This window comes from Mirounga leonina, unplaced genomic scaffold (assembly GCF_011800145.1).
Source record: "Mirounga leonina isolate KUSES-001 unplaced genomic scaffold, KU_Mleo_1.0 Mir_53, whole genome shotgun sequence".
Lineage (NCBI taxonomy): Eukaryota > Metazoa > Chordata > Mammalia > Carnivora > Phocidae > Mirounga > Mirounga leonina.
The window spans coordinates 8091316-8107597 of NW_023270807.1; the positions used below are offsets into that span (position 1 = coordinate 8091316).

The following is a 16282-nucleotide window of genomic DNA, read 5'->3' on the forward strand; positions in this document are numbered from 1 at the left end:
CTCACTGTCTAATTCCACATTTTTATCACCCCAAAAAGGAACTCTAGGCCCATTAGCAGTCCCTACCCAGTCCCTCTTCCCCCAACCCCTAGTAACCATCTTTCTGTCTCTATGGATCTGCCTTTTCTGGACATTTCATATAAATGGAATCATAATATATGCGTTTTGTGTCTGACCTCTTCCACTTAGCATAATCTTTTCAAGGTTCATCCACATTGTAGCATTCCTTTTTATGGTTGGATAGCATTCCATTGTATGGATATACCACACTTAATTTATCCATTCACACCAGCTTATGGATACAAGGGTTGTTTCCTCTGTTTGACTATTAATTAATACTGCTATAAGCATTTGTGTACAAGTTTTTGTATGAATATATATTTTCAATTCTCTTGAGTATATGCCTAGGAATGGAATTTAGGTTATACAGAAACTCTATGTTTAACTTTTTAAGGAACCGTCAAACTGTTTTCCAAAGTTGCTGTACCATTTTACATTCCCACCAGCAGTGTGTGAGGATTCCAGTTTTCCCCATCCTCACCTCACCAACACTTGTTATTGATTCTCTTTTTTTAAGATTATATTTATATATTTTGAGAGAGAGAGAGTGAGCGTAAGCAGTGGGAGGGGCAGAGGCAGGAGGAGAGAGAAAATCTCAAGCAGACTCCATACTGATCATGGAGCCCAATGCGGGGCTCAATCTCATGACCCTGAGATCATGACCTGAGCTGAAACCAGGAGAACGCTCAACTGACTGAGCCACCCAGGCGTCCCTGCTTCTTTTTTTGATATAGGCATTCTAATGGGTATGAAGTGGTATCTCATTGTGGTGTTGATTTGCATTTCCTTTATGACTAATGATGTTGAACATTTTTATGAGCTTATTGGCCACTTGTCGATCTTCTTGGAGAAATGTCTGTTGGAATCTTATGCCCATTTTTTATTGGGTTACATGTCTTTATTGTTGAGCGTAAAGAGTTTTTTAAAATATATTCTCATACTAGGACCTTATCAGATTTGATTTACACATATTTTCTCTCATTCTGTGAATTGTTTTTTCACTTTCATGACGGTATCATTTTGCAGCACAAAAAGTATTATGTTTTCATGAAGTACAATTTGTCTGGTTTTTGCTTTTCGGTTGCTTGTGCTTTAAGTGTTATATCTTAGAAATTGCAAAGGTTTATGCCTCTGTTTTTTTCTAAGAGTTTTATATGGTTTTAGCTCTTTTCGATCTTTGATTCATTTTGAGTTAATTTTTGCATATACTCTGAGGTAAGTTTCCAGATTCATTCTTTGCATGTGGATATCTACTTGTCTCAACACTATTTGTTAAAAAGACTACTCTTTTCCCCCATTTAAATGATACTCTTGTTGATATATGGTTTTGTTAGATGTTTGGGTCTACTTCTGAACTCTCAGTTCTGTCCCATTGTTCTCTGTGTCTGTCCTTATGTCAGTACACACCATCTTGATTGTTGTAGCTTTGTAGTAAGTTTTAAAATCAGGAATATGAGTCCTCTAATTTTTTATTCTTTTACAAGATTGTTTTAGCTGTTTAGGGTCCTTTGCATTTCCATATGACTTTTAGGATTAGCTTGTCGATTTCTACAAAAAAGGGCAGCTATAATTTTGACAGAGATTGAGTTGAATCTGTAAGTAAATTGGGGGAGAACTGCTATCTTAACAATATTAAGTTTTCTCATCCATGAAAATGTCTTGTCTTTTCCATATATTTAGGTCTTTTTTAATTTCTATCAATGTTTTATAGTTTTCAATGTACAGGTCTTGAACTTTTTTGTTAAGTTTGCCCCTAAATATTTTATTATTCTTGATTCTGTTGTAATGGAGTTGTTTTCTTAATTTAATTTTTGAGTTGTTCATTGCTAGTGCATAGAAATAAAAATGATTTTTGTATGTTGATTTTGTGTTCTGGAACTGCTAAACTCATTTATTAGTTCTAAGTTTTTTTGTGGATTCTTTAGGATTTTGTATATATAAGATCATGTCATCTGCAAATAGAAATAGATTTGCTTCTTCCTTTCCAAGCTGGATGATCTTTATTTCTTTTTCTTGCCTAATTACACTCGTAAGAACCTATAGTACAGTATTGAATGAAAGTGGCAAGAGTGGACATCTTTGTCTTGTTCTCAATCCCAGGGAGAAAGCTTTTAGTTATACATCTTTAGGTATGACGTTAGCTATGAGTTTTTTGTAGATGCCCTTTGTCAGATTGAGGAAATTCCCAGCTCTTCCTAGTTTGCTGAGCATTTGTATCATGATAGGGTACTGAATTTTGCCAAATGCTTTTTCTGTCCTCTGTTGAAAGGAACATGTGATTTTGGTCCTTTTTTCTATTAATATGGTATATCTTAGTGATTTTCATGTGTAGAACCAATCTTGCATTCCTGGGATAAATCCCACTTTGTAATGGTGTATAATCCTTTCTATTTATTGCTAGGGCCTATTCACTAGTATTTTGTTGAGGATTTTTGCATCTACATTCATAAGAGATATTGATCAGTAGTTCTCTTGTCATCTCTTTGTCTGGTTTTTACATCAAGGTAAAATTGGCCTCATAGAATGAGTTCCTGCCTCTTCTATTTTTTGGAAGGGTCTGTGAAAGATTGGTTTTGAAACTCTTAATGTTTGGTAGAATTCACCAGTGAAACCATCTGGGCCTGGGCTTCTCTTTCTGGTAAGTTTTTAAAATTATTATTATTAATTAGACCTCTTTAGTTATAGATCTATTGAGATTTTCTGTTTAATCTTGAGTCAGTTTCAGTAGTTTGTGGCTTTCTAGGAATTTGTCCATATCATCTAGGTTATCTATTTTGATGATACACAATTGTCCACAATTTTCCTTATAATCCTTCTAATCTCATAAAGTCAGGAGTGCTCCCTCTACTTTCATTCCTCATTTAGTAATATGAGTCTTCTCTTTGTTTTTTTGGCTAAGAAAGTTACCTTAGCTAAGATTCGTCAATTTTCTTGATCTTTTCAAAGAACCAACACTTGGTTTTGCTGATTTTTTTTCACTCTTTTTCTGTTCTCTATTTCATTCATTTCTTCTCTAATCTATTTTTTCCTTCCTTCTGCTTGCTTTGGGTTTAGTCTACTCTTCTGTTTCTAGTTTCTTCAGGTGGAAAGTTAGGTTGTTGATTTGAGATTTTTATTCTCTTTTAATATAAGGTATTTACAGCTATAAATTAAATTTCCCTCTAAGCACAGGCTTTGCTGAATCCCCTAAGTTTTGCTGTGTTATGTTTTTGTTTTCATTCCTCTCAAAGTATTTATAATTTCTCTCGTGATTTCTTCTTTGACCCGTTTGTTATTTAGAAGTATGTTGTTTAATTTCCACATATTTGTTAGTTTCCAAAATTTATTTCTGTTATTTCTAATTTAATTCCATTATAGTCAGAAAGCATACTTTGTATGATTTCAATCCTTTTAAATTTATTAAGAACTTGTTTATGGTCAGATATATAGTCTATCCTGGAGAATGTTACATGTATACTTGAGAAGAATGTGTATTGTATTTTGCTGTTGTTGGGTGGAGTGTTCTACAGATGTCTGTTAAGTCTAGTTAGTTTTTATAGTGTTGTTCATGTCTACTATTTCCTTGCTGATCTTCCACCTACCTACCTTGTTCTGCCTATTATTGAAAGTGGGATATTGAAGTCTACATCTACTACTGTTTGTCTATTTCTCCCTTCAGTTCGGTCAGTTTTGCTTTATGTATTTTGAAACGCTGTTGTTAGGTACATATATATTTATAATTATTATATCTTCTTGATGGATTTACTCTTTTAGCATTATAAAATGTCCTTTTGTCTTAATTAATGTAGCCACTCCACCTCTCTTTAGCTAGTTTGCGTGACACATGTTTTTCCATCCTATTACTTTGAACCTACTTGTGTTTTTGAATCTCAAGTTTGTCTCTTACAGGAAACGTAGTTGGATCATGAGTTTTTTAATACATTCTGCCAATATCTGCCTTTTAATTGGAATATTGATTTACATTCACTGTAATTACTGATTAGATAGGGTTTATGTCTGTCATCTTATTATTTGTTTTCTGTCTTATGTCTTGTTTCCCCTCTCTTTCTCCACTGTCTTTCATTATATTAAATACACAATTTATATTTAGTTTTAATTCCCTTGCCATTTCTTTTACTATGTTTTTGAGGGTTTTTTTCTTGCTGTAGGAATTACAATTAGCATTTTAATTTAAAACAATCCAGTCCACATTTATACCAATTTAATTTAAACAATGTAGGAAAACTTTGATCCTATATAGTTCCATTCCCTCCCCACTCTTTCATATTATAAATGTCATAAAAGTTACATCTTAATAAATGGTGTGCTTGTCAACACAGATATGTAAAAACTGCTTTATGAAGTTGTGTTTTAAATGAGATACAAGGGAGGGAAAGCCAAGGCTCCTGGGGTTGATGCAAGCCATTGGTTTCCAGAGTTCTAAAAAAGTTGATTTTGGCTATTTTTGCCAGTTTTCTTGTTGCTTTTATGGAACAGGGGATTTTTTTATAGAGAAAGAGAGTGAGCAGAGGGAGGGTAGAGGCAGATGAGAAAGAGACTCTTAAGCAGGTTCCATGCTCAGTGCGGAGCCCAACGCAGGGCTCAATCTCAGGACCCTGAAATCATGACCTGAGCTGAAATCAAGAATGGGATGCTTAACCAACTGAGCTACCCAGGCACCCTTGGAAGAGAGAATTTAAGGAGGGCACTTGTTATGATGAGCACCAGGTGTTATTATGTAAGTGATGAATCACTAAATTCTGCTCCTGAAACCAATATTACACTATACATTAACTAACTAGAATTTAAATAGAAATTGGGTGGGGGGGGAGAATTTTCTGAGTTCTTTAACCATTTTCTTTTAAGTCATTCTCAATGTACTTTTAATTTGCATTTCCCTTAGATGAAGTTAAGCATCTTTACTATGTTTATATTTCCTATTTTGTGAGCTATATCTATATATCCTATTAAGTATTTGTTTTCTAATTTATTTGTAGTAACCCCTACTGAGCACTCTGCCTTTGTATGAGTTGTGCTTTTGTCATGGAGAAAAAGATATCAGTCTTTTCTTATTTTAATGTATCAGTTTAAATGTATCAATGAATTCTTTTATGGCTTCTGAGTTCTGTATAATTTAAAGAGCATTTCCCTCTGTAAGATTATTTTAACTATTCCCCCATGGTCTTTCAAGTATTTTTTAAAAATCAAATTATCAAAACATAATTTACGTACAAGAAAGTGCACCTATCTTTTTTTTAAAGATTTTATTTATTTATTTGACAGAGAGAGAGAGACACAGTGAGAGAGGAAACACAAGCAGAGGGAGCGGGAGAGGGAGAAGCAGGCCTCCTGCCAAGCAGGGAGCCCGATGCGGGGCTCAATCCCAGGACCCTGGGATCATGACCTGAGCTGAAAGCAGACGCTTAACTGACTGAGCCACCCAGGTGCCCTGAAAGAGCACCGATTTTAATGATGGGCTTTGACAAATATATACACCCAGGTAACCACTACCACAGTCATGATAGAAAACATTTCAGTCACCCCAAAAACTTATTTCAGCCTTCTCTACATTCATTACCCCCACCCCAACCACCACCATGAGCACAAAATACTCTCGTTTTTTTCATTGTCTTTATATCTGTGATTATTTTCCCCTTGTCATTTCTTATTTCATTCTTCTTTTTAAGTTAATAGCTAACACTTTGTCTCCTTTATTTCATTTCATTTCAAAGAACAAGCTCTTTTATTTATGTATTAGTTATATAATTTTCCTTCTTTCAAATGAACTAGCAATTTGAGTAAGATGCTTAATTCTTGTTGTTGAGGGTGTGACTTTTCCTCTGAGAACTGCTTTAGCTGCATTCCAAAGGTTCTGATATGAAGCAATGGCCTTGTCATGTCACCTGCATTTTCTTTGCTTTGTTTTCATATGTTTCTTATGATAAAATTTAGAAGATCTGTATTTTCATCTCAGAAGTTACTGTTATAAGTGAGATTCTGGTTGGTATTCATAGACTTCTATCATGAGCAATGATGGAATTAATATATTTCCCTTTCCTCCTTCCCTCTTCTCTACCAGCCAATTGATCTTAGTATTTTCCTTTGTGTTGTTAAATATACTTTTACTTCTGTCAGGCTATAAAAAGTTCAAACTACATTCAGACCAGAGTAACTTTTTCCCAGAGGTGTTCTTTTTAGACTTTATTCTGCCCTTCCCCCACATTCTCTCCCCACCCTCATTGCCTCTCCTCCCCAGCAGGCAAGTCACTAGTTATCTTCGCCAGGGAAAATGAGGGCTTAGTTGATTGGTGGGCAGCTGCTGCCTCCACAAGGGACAGAAGTAAATTTATATTCTGTCACAGGCTGAGACTCTATCAGGGGAGGCTCAGAACATCCTGCCAGAGTTCCCTGAAAATAGCATCACGAGGCCTACCCAGCTGGAGCCCAGGGTACACGCCCTGCCTGTCCTTTCTCAGGTACCTAGACCAAACTCAGGCCTCTCCAGATGGTGAAAAACACTTTATGCTTAGCTCTCCATGATTATAAGAAGAATAGGTTCCTGAGCACCTCATCCTTTCCATCTATCTGTCATCTCAATATGGGCAAAGAGTTTCAAATTGAGCAGTTTCAGAAGAAATCCTGGCAGAGACCTTAAAGGCTCTTCCACCCACAGCCTGGACTAGCTTTCATTTACATTTGACAATGGCCACACCTTTACCATTCATTTACCTTCTTCCCATGCCATGCCTTTTCTCCACTGGGCTCTTTCCAGGCTCCAGATTTCAGGCCAAAGAGTACAGTGCTACCAGATGTCCACCCAGTTGAGAGCCAGCTCTGATAAAACATGTCTGCAGAGGTCTTTTATCTCCTGGAGCTTGAAAATCCTTGGTCCTGCCAAGGAATAGGCTTGGGATTTATTTCCGTTTCTGATCTTACTCCTATTTTTTTTATTTTTTATTTAAATTCAATATAGTTAACATATAGTGTATTATTAGTTTCAAGGATAGACTTTAGTGATTCATCGATTGCATATAACACCCAGTGCTCATTAGTTCAAGTGCCCTCCTTAATGCCCATCATCCAGTTACCCCATCCCACCCACCTCCCCTCCAGCAATCCTCAGTTTGTTCCCTTAACATCCCTCCTATTTCTTTTCAGCTCCATCTCTCTCACCCCAACTGTCCTGAGTCTCCTTTCACTCACATTATCCCCTTCCTCCCGTCATGTTGTCACATCAGAAGATGCCATTTGTTTACAAGGTGCAGAGCAGAAGGCAGAAGAGATCTCTAGACTTAAGCTAATGGATCTATAATTTAGGTACCATGAGAAAGGCAGGAAATACTTTTGAAGAAGTGTTTTTAGTGCCCCTTGAATCAAACTGCATCACAGTATTCTGACCAGAGAATGAAACCATGTCCCTACAGGCAGAACAGGCAGCAGATCATGCAGCACAAACTCTGGACCAGAATCTTCAGTTCCCAGGCCGTGGGAATAGTCAAACTCAGGCCCTTTCCTTCCCCCTCAAACATCAAGAGCTCATATATTACCATTCAGAGTTTATTTAGCTCAGTAGTAAAATGGCAGAGGAACAAGCATGGGGGACTCCCAAGACACCTCAGTCACATTTAAGTCTCACTCTCCAGGTCAGAAAAGTCAAGATGTTAGATTAGAACCTAAGGTCCCTAGCTGCTCTGATATTGTAAGGGTCTAGGGCATGGGCTGGCTGGCTGGGTGCACAGAGTTCTGGGGATAGTCTCCGTGAGTGTACGGCATGATGGACAGCTTAGCTGGGTGGCATGTGGCCATTCGGTGGATCCTGGGCTGGCTCACAGGAGGCCCCTCCAACCTTGTCCCTTCCAGGGAAGATGACTGTGGCATATGTCACAGGCTTGGAGCACATTAGGACCTTAGGAGGCAGAGGGGGCGATGAGGATTGGGCTGGGGGTGGGGATTTCTCTGATGGGGGATCAAGAGGTACGCTATAGGTGGTATTGTCAAAGGAAGGTGGCGAGTCGAGCCTAGCATATGGAATGTCCGATGGCAAATCAAGTCCCAGTCCAGAGTCACTGATATGGTGGGCCACTGAGGAGGCGGCCTGTAACAAAAGCAGGTGAGTGAGGCAGAGAGAAAATGCCCCTCTGCCCCAGTTCCCTTTGTGGGGGAAGCCCAGGACCACACTGGATCTGTCTCTCAAATCCTGAGTATGTTAGTGGGCAAGAGGGCTTCCCTTTGAAGATTTTCAAGCCCTAACATTCTCCCCAAATCGGGGAGGGTGAAATACCAAGGTGGGAAGGTGGAAGATAACTGGTGCCAAGTTTACAGCATTTAGGAAGAGGGTATGGACCCTGACTGGGTCCCAGTCTTTCTCTACCCCCTCATCCTGGGACCTCTCGGTGAGCTGGACCAATGGAAGGTCTGGGGAGTTTGGCTGGGGGCCTGGAGAGGCCTCTTACCATGCCTGGAATGCCACTGCTCTGAGGTTGGCCGCGGACACCAAGCCTGTTTCCTGGGAAGACAGAGGATGACACCACAGTCTGCTTCCCATTCTGGCTCAGAGCCCATCCCCTCACTACCTTCAGAAGTCCCTGAAGCCTCATTCCTGATCCAGACCCTTCATCCCACTCCTACCAGCAAAACTTACCCACTGCCTCCCCAGTATTGCCCCACCCTGCCAGGAGCCTCCCACCCACTTACTGCCTCCAACTCCCTTCATCCTGCCTCAACACTCAGCCTGTCTACTGAATCCTTTCCCTCACCTCCTCCAGTCACCTGTGTATCCCACTGCCCACCCTGTCCGATTCCTGTCTGTCCCCAGGACAGCTCCCACTGAATCTCCTTCTTCCTGTCCACCCCTCGTCTGGGAACTTCTAGGACCCGAGGGCCTTACTAAAGCCCAGACAAGCCCATCTATAGGCGACACAGACCGAGTCCAGCATTGTCTACAAGACTAGCTGGTACATGACCAGCGGGGCTGTGCTAGGGTCGGCAGGTGGACGGCTACCTACCTTTCCTCTTGGCCATCACAGCAAACAGCACCACTGCCACCACCAGCAGGCTCAGCAAGAGCACAGCGCCCCAGATCAAGGGGATGCTGAAGGACATAAAGGGGTAGGTGAGCTCAGGCCTGAACCTGGCAGGAAGCTGCTCACCAGGAACCCCGGAGCGGTGTAGAAGGGTGTTGTTCTTGGTGAGCCATGGACGCAAGAAGAGGATTTGAGGGATGGAATGAGGAGGGCATACTCAGGCAGGGCAGAAGAGAAACACATTATCAGGGTATCCTGGCTGGAGACCACAGAGATAAAGGGTCATTGCTGAACTGGGATAGACAGGCGGGTCTGCCTGACTTCCTGCCTGATCAGAAGTTCCCCAGGGGTGGAAGGAACCATAAGGTTTCCCCTTGAGTTAGCCTGGGGCTCTGAACAATCTTTCACCCCCTTTCCCACCACCACCCTTTTCCCAGCCACCGAATACAGCTCTTGTCAGTACCTCTTATCCTGGCTGGGTTCCAAAGGGCTGGCACTATCCACAGTGTCTGGGGAGGGGCCGTCAGCCAGACTCCCAACCTTATAGGTCTCCTCCTCCTCTTTCAGGCTAGGAGCTGAGTCAGAAGGAAATATTAATGAGCACATAGCCATCCATGGTGGGCAGGGTCACAGGCCTGTTAAGATCTGAGGGACTGGGGGGAGTGGGTCTGAGGAAGGAGAGATCCCAAGTAAGAAACACTAATGTGGGCTTGGCATATTCCTCAGGGGCCCTAATTCTGGAGATCAGGGATGGGCTCTTTCAATATTTACCCCGTTGTGACCAGGCCCACTTTCCCCTCCACCACCAGCTCCCAACCCTTGCCCTGTCTTCCTTCTTCACCTGCTCCCCCGCCCTGCCCCCGAATAGGTTCTCCACTCTTGTCCTCAGTGGCAACCTTGCTCCTGGTGCTCATCGACTGGTTTCTTTTTTTTTTTTTTTTTAGATTTTATTTATTTATTTGAGAGAGAGAATGAGATACAGCATGAGAGTGGGGAGGGTCAGAAGGAGAAGCAGACTCCCCGCTGAGCAGGGAGCCTGATGCGGGACTCGATCCTGGGACTCCAGGATCATGACCTGAGCCGAAGGCAGTCGCCTAACCAACTGAGCCACCCAGGCGCCCCTATCGACTGGTTTCTAAAGGGGCCTCAGCACAGCCTGCTATAGACCTCTCCATATACCTGCAACCATGTGACCCCCCTGCAGGCTGGTTGAGCCCATCTGAAGCTCTGCCCTCAGGATCTAAGGAATTCTAGGGTCACCCCTAATGTGAAATAATCCAAGTGATCCTTGCTGAGAGCCTTGCTCAGACCCCAAGTCTTGGTTTTGTGACAAGGCTTCTATCATCCCTACAACATGCCCAACTTCTGGCTGTGGGACTCAGGGTTGGTTTCTCTGGGCCTGAGGATCTGTCTTGGGAACCTGGCCAGTCCTTCTAGACCCTCAGGATAGGGGTCTTCCTTGCTCTCAGAGGCTCATCATTCCTACCTCCCACCTTAAGCCAAACCAGGATCTGGAGATGCTGTTTCTCCCCTCTTGCCTGCCTATATCCTGCCCTCCTGGTACCTTCTAAGCCACTCATATCCTCCCTGGAAGCCACCCTCCACCAGCCAGCCTGAGCATCCTCTACAACCATCCTCTACAGCATTGGGCCCCCAGCACCTGCCCCTCTCCCCAGTGCATCCTGTCCTACAAGCTGGAGTTACTAGACCTTAGAGTGTCAGGGAAGGAGGAAGACAGAGGTTGACATAAAATAATGATCATGGACCAGAGATGAGAGGGATTCTAATGACAACTTAGTCCACCTCATAATTAACAAATGGGGGAAAAACCAAGAAGAGGAAAAAGGCCTTTCTTCATTTCGTGATTTGGGGATTGGGCACAAATTACTTGAGAAAGGAAGACCTGAAAATGAAAGATTGTCATCATCCATAAAAGAAAGGTAGTAGAGTCTCCACTTCTGCAGGCAACCTGGCCATTTTCCCTACAGAACATTTTTTTTTTTACAACATCCAATTTTTCTGGAAAATTCTTCTACTTTAAAATTGTCTTTTAATAAATGCTTAGACATTAGAAAATTGTAGCCTGTGAGAGAAAACCACAGCCTATCAAAATAAAGTACTTTCTATACTCAAAATAGGGTTGACAATACTGATATCTATTAGTGACATTTGCCTCTTTTTTTAAAAATAGAATGAGTTGAAGTAATTCAGGCACCAAATGCACCCTGCTTGAAGGTGAGGCACATACTAGATGCTCAGTGAAGACATAAAATTAAATAAAACACGAATTCGATCATTTTAAGCCATCAAACTCATTATAACAGGAATAATAAACTGGAAGATTAAAAAAAAAGGGGGGGGGAATTCCAGGTTGCTATGCCCAAATTAAAACTCTGTTTAAAACGTTTCTAAGGGGAAAAAAAATAGCATCAAGTATGTTGAAAATGCTGCAGGAGGAGGCCAAGGCCATGGGTGAGGAAGGAGAATGTGCCTTCCAATGGAGAAACCTGCTGGTGTGGGGGGGGGAGGGACCCAAAGTCTGGCTGTTTTATCTCAGACTGCTCACCCAGTTTGGTTTCCGGTCCCTGGGGAGCTGTCAAAAATATCTCCTCCCAATTCCTACCCCCCACTAAGGATCCCCATCCCCCAAGGACCCAAGAGCAGCCGGTGGGGGCGGGGAGGGGCAATGGCCAGCCGAGGAGAACTCACCTGGAGGGAGCACATCCAAAGCGACTCTGTGCACCGTCTGGGGCCCCGTGGCCCCCTCCACCACGCAGCCATACTCGCCAGCATCCTCCTCCCGCAGGGTAATCATCTCCACCTGGAGCAGGCCGCCCCCCAGGTCGGTGAGAAACATGCGCTCGCCCCCAGGGGCTCTGCGATCCACAGCCGAGGACACCAAGGGCTGGCACCCCTCTGGCAAGAACCGGCACCACACCTTCCGAGCCTTGATGTCCTGGGGCTCGTAGCGGCACTGCACCAGAATGGAGCCCCCGACGGGGGCCTGCAGCACCTCCGGGAAGGTGCCCGCCGAGCCCTGGCCTAGGGAAGGAAAGGACATGGGAAGGCTGGGCAGGAGCTGCGGGAACTTTCCAGTCCACCCACTGCCACAGGGGCACAGGCACGGAGAGGTCCACCTTCTGGGCCCTACATATGTTATTGTTGCCACAATAACGCCGGTTATTCCTGGGCCTGGAGCGGAGTGTAGGGGGCCCCAAGTGCACCTCCTTCTAACCTTACCTGCCAGTCCCAGGAGCAACAGCGGTAGCAGGTGGGGGCCCATGGCAGGTCGGCAGATGTCAGCTCTGGGGCTTGCCTGGCCACTGACACAGCATTCCCCAGGGAGCAGGAAACATCTGCCTCAGTCACGTGGGGCTCTCGGAGGCCATGGAGAGGGAGGCAGGCACTGGGGGCCCCTCTGTGGGTGGGGATAAGGCGCCCTTCCAAAGCCTGGTTGATTCAGTGCTTGGGAACTTGACCATGAGGGTCGGTAGGGGTGGGCGAGGCAGGGTGAGAAGGCCCAAGGACGGGCAGAACCCGGGCTCTTGGGGCCCAGTTAAGGGATGAGGTGGGAGGAGGATCTGGAACTGGATAAGCAATAGAGAGAGGGGGAAGAGAATCCTCAGAGTCTTCCAAAGATCAAATTGGAGGATGCAGAGGTGTGAAGGAGGAAGGTGGAGCGTTATTCTGGTTCTATAGTCTGTAATGAGCACACAGGCCCGAGCTCTCAGGAGACTGTCCGGTCCTGCTGCACGACCTCACATCAGGAGGCCCCACTCCGAGGTGCCCTGGATGGCACCCGCCTTCATTCACTGTGCCCGGTGCTCTCGAGACTTGGCAGCGTGCACCCATGTTCTCCAGTTCTGGCAACCGCATCCATCCTTTGATAATGACGCCCCATTTCCTCTTCCCCCGTTTTCTGGAACTCCTTAACTAGTTGGATACTGAACCTCATGGATTCATCTCATTTTCCTATCTTTCCTCTCTTGTTTTCCATCTTTTTGTCCGTTTTGTTCTGATTTCGAGAAGACACCCTCATCTTTTCCTTCCATCCCTTCTATTATTGTCTCGTGTTTATTTCCTTAGTATTTTCAATTTACAAGGTTTCTTATTCTCCAGACATTTCTTATAGCATATTATATTTGTTTCAAGAATATCCTAGCCTGTCTGTTGGGAGACAATTCTCCATGGATATTTTCACATTTCTGCATGGTCTGGGCACTGATTGAGCTTTGTTCTAGCGTGATTGAATAGCAAACATGCCTTGAATGCTAGAGAGAGTGTATCAGCTCCAGAGGAACTTGCTTAGACAGATCTACCCCCTCCCTCGAGAAGAGCTGTTTACCTTCCAGAGTAAAGGTGTCTCTCTCCCAAGAGAGGGAGATGGGCTGATGCTGTATATAAACTCCAAGCCTCATCTTTGGAGGTTCCTCTCCTGTGACACAAGCCCACTGCCGGCACAGAAAACATATGGCCCCCATTCACGTTGCCCTGTGCAAAACTGGGGTTTGGGGACCCTGCACCAAATGTGGGCGATAAACCTCCTGACCTGGGACAGTGGTGTTCAGAAAGACAAGGGCGGGCAAGGTGGGGATGGCTGAAAGGGGCACGCTGCCCCTGACCTAGACATCACACCTAGAAAGGGGCTAAAGAAACCACCCTCCTTCCTTCCTCTCCCCTCCTTTCTGTCCTCCTTCCCTCTCCCTCTGCCTCTCTCCTTCCTTCAGGAGCAAGGGAGCTACCAATGGGGACTGGGAACAGGAGCCCGAGAAAGCCGGACAGTGTGTGAAGCTGGAAGTGATGAGAGGGTGACCAACTGTCCCGTCTGCCTGGTGCTGTGAGTTTTCGTGGGGACATGAGACTTTTGGTGCTACACTGGCGAAGTGTTGGGCAAACTGGACAGGTGGGTAAGCCTCGTGGGTGACATGAAAGTACTTATATCTGTCCTGCCAATATGCATCAGGTTTTCTTCGATTTCCTTACGAGAAAGCTATTACACTAATGGGCCGTGAAGAGGAGACCTGTCCTCAATATGTAACCAAGTGTCTAAAACAGGTACAGTCCACACCTTTGCAGGACAGAGGTGACCAGGCCTCAGGGAGGTGTCAGACTGTGGGCATTAGAGAAGAGGAAGGAAGCCAGTGTTCATCTGGGACCTGCTCTGCACCAAACATCTGGCCTGGGACTTTCACTAATGGTATTTCTTTCAACCCCACAAAACCCCAGCAAAAACAGGGTTGATTTGTTTGTTTGTTTGTTTTGTTTTTTAATAGGTGAGGTTCAGAGGGGTTAAGGAACTTGCTTCAGGTTTCTGCGTAGGAGGCAAATTTGGAGCTAAATTACCTGACCCCCTTCAGTCCCGTGTGCGCCCCAGAGAGTCCAAGGCAGGGGATCCCAGTGGCAATCCAAACCCTGAGGGGACGTCAAAATGTGGCAGAGGAAGAAAGACAAAAGGCCAAGCTCTCAAGATCAGGCGAGCAGCAGGCACTCTCCAGTGACGCACACAGGGGACCGTCCCCTGCCATCTTGTCGGCCTTGGTGCTAGCAGGTGGACAGGCTCACTCCTGGCTGCTAGACTGTGCCTCAGGTCTGCGGGAAGGAGACGGGGCCCAGAACCTGATGAGGAAGGTTGACGTGCCGCTGAGTCCAAGGACCTGGGACACATAGCCTGGACCAGCATCCCGGAGCTGGGGACAGGGCTAGCGCAACAGCCTCTGTGGGGAGTGGGCAGGGCTGGGCTGGGCTGGCTCCGGGGAGTGATGTGTAGACGTGAGGCTGGACACGAGAGCTCCAAACTCCAGGAGCCCACGCGCATGGTAAGGGGCAAAGCCCTGGCCACACGGGCTCCTGGGCTTCCACCTTGCCAAGGCCAAGGATGGGAGTGCCTCATTTCCTCCTCTTCCTGCAGGCCTCCCTGGGCAAGTCTCCATCCCCTCCCTCTCACTCGTGGCTGCGATGGTGTGTTGTGCTCGGGGGAGAGATGAAGTTCCTGAGCCTCCCTGGCTGTCCCTCTGCCCCAGTCCTCGGGTCCCGATATCCTCTTGGTTCACTTCCTCACCTCCTCCCAGGGCTTCTCCAGCAGTTCCTTCTGATGCCCTCTAGCATGACATCATCCTGTCCCTTCTGCACTCCCAGTCTGCCTAGTCATTTGCTCCTCAGCACTTTATCTTTTTTTTTTAGATTTTATTTATTTGTCAGAGAGAGAGAGAGAGCACAAGCAGGGGGAGGGGCAGGCAGAGGGAGAAGCAGGCTTCCTGCAGAGCAGGGAGCCCGATGTGGGGCTCAATCCCAGGACCCTGAGATCAAGGCCTGAGCCAAAGGCAGACGCCTAACCGACTGAGCCACCCAGGCTCCCCCTCAGCTCTTTATCTTTTAACAAACCATCTGGCTGACTTATTTATTGTGTCTGTCTCCCTCCCCTCCCACTAGTCTGTGGCTCTGTGTGGGCAGGAATCTTGGCCCGTTTTGTTCACTGTTGTGTCTCCGGCGCCTAGAATGGTATCCAGCACAGAAAATATCTGTTGAATAAATAAACGAATAAATGAGCAGGCTTGAGCTAGAGGGAAGGGCAACTTGAACACCAATCGAAATTTGCACTTCCAGGCTCTGCTGGGGACTTGGGGTGACGTCATTCCCTTTTGAGCCTCAGTTTCCCTTCTGTGTAGTGAGAGGCTCAGACCAGTTGTTCCCGCCTCTGGTATGCTGCACTATATAAGAAGCTGTGGCTGTTTGCCTGTAGGGGAAGTAACAGGAGGAAAGCAAAGCTCTGGGGAAGGGAGTGGATGAGTCAGCTGGGAGATGGACTGGGGCAAGGGTGGGCAGCAATAATCCTAGAATAATCCTCCTGAGGGGCAGGAGGCAAGTGGAGGAGAGGGGAGCCAGACTGGGTGCTAGAGAAATCCCAGAGGAGGAGGCAGGATTCAGTAATTAGATCTAGGGAAGGGAGCGAGAAGAAGACAAAGATGGGTGGCATGGAGCCTTTGAGAATAGCAGGATGCAGTAGCCTAAGGCCTGAGGCCCCGAGGGGTCAGAACTTTTATCTCATCCTCGGCCAAATTCATTCTCCTAGCCCTGGAGCAAGAGAGAGGCCTTCGCAAAGCCCCAAACCATCCGATTAAACATGAAGTCTTGGATTTATTTGGGAGAGTATTTAATGCCCAGTGTATAGAAGTTGACAAATGTTCTCCCCCTCCCCCCCTCCCACACACCCTTCTGCAGAG

The 16282-nt window shown here is 45.3% G+C and overlaps 1 protein-coding gene across 1 annotated transcript; it reads right to left on the bottom strand.

Moving 5' to 3' along the window:
* Positions 1 to 7415: 7415 nt before the first annotated feature.
* Positions 7416 to 12467, bottom strand: TREML1 (triggering receptor expressed on myeloid cells like 1). The gene is made up of 6 exons (XM_034990926.1): positions 12303 to 12467; positions 11772 to 12104; positions 9526 to 9637; positions 9045 to 9130; positions 8493 to 8545; positions 7416 to 8134 (listed from the first exon to the last, which is right to left on the bottom strand). Exons 1-6 carry the CDS (start codon positions 12343 to 12345, stop codon positions 7823 to 7825), a joined length of 939 nt encoding a protein of 312 aa, XP_034846817.1. The 5' UTR covers positions 12346 to 12467; the 3' UTR covers positions 7416 to 7822.
* Positions 12468 to 16282: the final 3815 nt, after the last annotated feature.